This window comes from Micropterus dolomieu, linkage group LG14, assembly GCF_021292245.1.
Source record: "Micropterus dolomieu isolate WLL.071019.BEF.003 ecotype Adirondacks linkage group LG14, ASM2129224v1, whole genome shotgun sequence".
Classification (NCBI taxonomy): Eukaryota; Metazoa; Chordata; class Actinopteri; order Centrarchiformes; family Centrarchidae; genus Micropterus; species Micropterus dolomieu.
In genome coordinates this window covers 1355620-1359447 of record NC_060163.1, presented here as the reverse complement: position 1 = coordinate 1359447, position 3828 = coordinate 1355620, and the positions used below count along the sequence as shown (strand labels likewise).

Sequence of the window (3828 nt, the reverse complement as noted above, 5' to 3'; positions counted from 1 at the left end):
TGCATCTCCTGCGATTTGAAATTTGCAGGTGCCATATTGTGATTTTAAAAATATGAATTATTCTCCCCTACAACAAATCACCCTTTTCCCTCAAGGGGCTTTGCAGTCTGCCCCTCTGCCTTTAGACCCTCGATTGGAATGAAGGAAAACCTCGCCTTTGAACAGGCGGAAAGATAGTAAATAAACAAAAAATTAGTTACAGTATATGAAAATGTCCATTTATGAAGAATATCATTGACAGCTGTTTTTTTGATGATGTGCCATACACATATTGCAGTGACTCAGTTCACTATATTTGTGTGGATTAGAAAACAGAATCATAAATTGAGACACAGGTCAAAAGTGATGGAGCTCATGGAAAAATGTTTGATCCAGAAGAATTTCAGGGGATTCTAGAAACACCTTCAAATCTGCAGCAAGTTCTGTTTAACGACTCTTGTGGTTTTTGAAATATTTAGATGCTTTGCTCGGTGACTCAATTGTTGTGAGAGGCACAAACTGGGGTTATATGCCACAGTGACAGAATGGAAAGACACTGGAATATTTGACTATTCGCAGCTGCTTAAATCACAGCATGTTTTAATGCTAACAAAGCATTGGTTTTCTTTTTGTTTGTTTGTGATTTCTTTGTCTTGTAACTTCATTTCTTTAGGTTGAAAGAACTTCCTTTGAACAGACAGTCATTTTTAAGACTTCTAACTTTTAAAATAAACAATATATTTGTGTGTTGGTATCTAGATTCCGGTATTACCAAAACGTCTGCACCTTTAGCTATTCCTCTGTGTGGTGGGACTGGCCAAGATGGGAGAGAGAGATCGACTGGATGGCACTCAATGGAATCAATCTGCCGCTGGCTTTTACTGGCCAAGAAGCCATGTGGCAAGAGGTAAGAGCAGACCTGTTAGGCTGAAAGTGATGATATCCTAACCACAGAACAGCTCTTAGTATCAGTGTTTTGTATGTTCCGTTATTGGCTCGTGAAAGGCCGGATTCAAATATACTGTATATATTTTATGGAACAGAAATAACAAACATGACTTAATATCTGTGCTTCTAATATTATCATGTTTGACAGAAAAATGCTAGATGCTGGTTTTGTAGAAAGTTAAACAAGATAGAGGCATTATCCTCAGAGCAATATGAGGAAGAAGATACAAGCGAAGAGGAAGAGATTCCAAGCGATGGAGGGGACATGAAGTGATGAATACAAGAGCAGGAAGAGGAACTACTAACATCTTTAATTTGTCTTTGCAGTGACCGTCTCTGACTGTAGATACATGACACATACCTTGACATGTGATCATCAGCTTATAAACTTGTTGTGTGCCCTTTAGGTTTACCGAGCTCTTGGATTGAACCAGTCTGAGATTGAAGAGTTCTTCTCTGGCCCAGCGTTTCTCGCCTGGAACCGTATGGGGAACATGTTCAAGTTTGGTGGGCCTCTGCCACAGTCCTGGCATGTGAACCAGCTGTACCTCCAAGTACTAAAACCTCCATGTTTGTCAACACAATTTAAAGCCACTATGTGTAGGATCAGGACATGTCCGACTTTCACACCGATTGGTGTTATTAAAGAATGTGCTGAAAGCAGCACGGAGACTACACCAACTTTCTGAATTGTCTTATTTTTCAGTAAAGAGAAACTTTAATGTTTAGAATCATTTAAAGATAATATGATCCCATCAGTATTCCACATATAGTAGAAAATAATTTGCACTTTGACGGAAATAAGAATTCTTATAGGTTAATTCCAGTTTATAAAAACTGGGGTCGTATTTTTGATTATTTGTATTATACTTGCAAAAGTTATTGTTGAGATCTTGTAAACACAGAGATTGCTACAATGTCTACAAATCCCCAGGTTGGCCAGATTACCTTAAGCACTTTATTTGGAGATAAAATGGAAAGTGCACACCTGAAATGTTGCTAATAATCCCTCATTGCGCAGAAAACCTGTTCACACAATACACTAGTCGCTCAAAGCTGAAGCAGGAAGTGGGTCTGTAATCTGTGATGTGTGTTTATAATGGACAGTTTGGGTTGTAGTTTTATTGTTGCTTTTGCTTTATATTCCAAGTTTGACTGATGTGGGGTTTGTTTGCAGCATGTCTGATGGCCTGACTGCTCATGTTTTAGCCCTTTCTGACTAGGAGTGATGACGCAAACTACAAAAATGCCCAAATTGTCATAAATTACCATTTAAAAGAAAAGTCTCAGTTTTTGTGGATGAAATCATGAATCGTTTCTACATTTAAAATGTTGGGTGATGAATTTCAGCTTGCCAGCAGCATTGTACTGAATACTCCCACGTGACATATCCTCTCTTTCTGCAGTTTAAAATCTTAGAGCGAATGAGATCCTTCGGCATGATTCCTGTGCTGCCTGCCTTTTCTGGAAGCGTTCCCAAGGGAATCCTCAGGTGACTCATGCTTGTTTATGTCTCAACATTTCTGAATTATACTGCTCTGTTTACAAGGTATTACCAAAATACATACCAATATACTAATAGTTTTATTTAAAGTAAGAGTGTCCCAATCAAGTTTTTTGGCCCTGATCCAAGTCCTTCAATATTTGGTATCTACTGATTTACTTTAATTCTGAAAATATTGTAGCATTGTTCCTTTGGCCCATGTTATTTAGTATTTTTATTAACAATTGGTATCTGACGCATTGAAATAACAGCTGTAGATACTAAATCTGACCAACCTTATTTTTCACGAGGCTTGATATGCTTAAATTATTGATATGAATGAAAGTTTAACAAGAGAATGTGTCTTCTGAAATTGACCTGAAGTGATCAGCTTGTTGAACTACAGAAGACGTCTCACTGTTGGAATTGTTGAAACTACTGAAACACTCAGTTAACTAACAAATGATATTTGACACAGATGATACAGATGCTGGCTTGCAGACAGCACTTTACCCCAACAACAGACAAGTTTATTGTTGTCCCCTTTTTAACTTTGCCACAGAATTATTATTATTACCTACTGACACAGAGCCGTGTACCCAATAGTTTTTCATATTCACACATTCTTAATTTTTACTCCACTATAGGCTGTGGTAAGGGAGAGCAGGCTGACATGGACAAAATATAGTATAGTTACTTGTTAATGAAATTGTCAAATCCTGTTGTGCAGCTCTTTCTATTGACTTGTCAAAAGCCTTTGATACAGTTGATCATTGAATTTCGCTGAGAAAATTGTCTTCACTGGGTCTGGAAGGTGACACCTGCGCCTGGCTTAAAAATGATGAATGAGTGATAGAACCCAGGCCATTGTAATAGATGGTGCAAAGTCAAATGTCCTACCTGTTGAAAAAGGAGTTCTTAAAGGTTCAATATTAGGTCCTTTGTTGTTCACTCTCTATATACAGTGGGGGAAAAAAGTATTTGACCCCTTGCTGATTTTGCAGGTTTGCCCACTTACAAAGAATGCAACAATCTACAATTTTAATCATATGTACATTCTAACAGTGAAAGACAGAATCCCAAAGAAAATCCCAGAAAATCACATCATATGAATTTATAAAAATTGATAACCATCTGATGAGGAAAAACAAGTATATGACCCCCTGGACAAACAGCATGTTAATATTTTGTAGAAAAGCCATTATTGGCCAGCACAGATGTCAAACGGTTTTTATAGTTGGTGACAAGGTTTGTGCACATTTCGGCAGGGATGTTGGCCCACTCCTCCCTGCAGACAGCCTCCAAATCATTCAGGTTCCGAGGTTGTCGCCTGGCAACTCGAATTTTAAGCTCCCTCCAAAGATTTTCAATTGGATTCAGGTCTGGAGACTGGCTAGCCACTCCAGAACCTTGATGTG

The 3828-nt window shown here is 38.2% G+C and overlaps 2 protein-coding genes across 2 annotated transcripts in view; both read left to right on the top strand.

Moving 5' to 3' along the window:
* The window catches only part of LOC123983370 (alpha-N-acetylglucosaminidase-like), a 15215-nt gene that overhangs the window by 5321 nt on the left and 6066 nt on the right, over positions 1 to 3828 (top strand). The window contains exon 4 of the mRNA XM_046069615.1: positions 2334 to 2419. Coding sequence (XP_045925571.1) covers positions 2334 to 2419 — 86 coding nt within the window. The remainder of the gene's footprint in view (positions 1 to 2333; positions 2420 to 3828) is intronic.
* Positions 590 to 2305, top strand: LOC123983371 (alpha-N-acetylglucosaminidase-like). Its single transcript, XM_046069616.1, has 2 exons — positions 590 to 886; positions 1335 to 2305. Exons 1-2 carry the CDS (start codon positions 824 to 826, stop codon positions 1614 to 1616), a joined length of 345 nt encoding a protein of 114 aa, XP_045925572.1. The 5' UTR covers positions 590 to 823; the 3' UTR covers positions 1617 to 2305.

Coding starts and splice junctions, on each gene's coding strand:
- LOC123983371 (XM_046069616.1), top strand. CDS start 824: ATGGCACTCAATGGAATCAATCTGCCGCTGGCTTTTACTGGCCAAGAA. Junction 887..1,334: donor AAGAAGCCATGTGGCAAGAG/GTAAGAGCAGAC, acceptor TGTGCCCTTTAG/GTTTACCGAGCTCTTGGATT.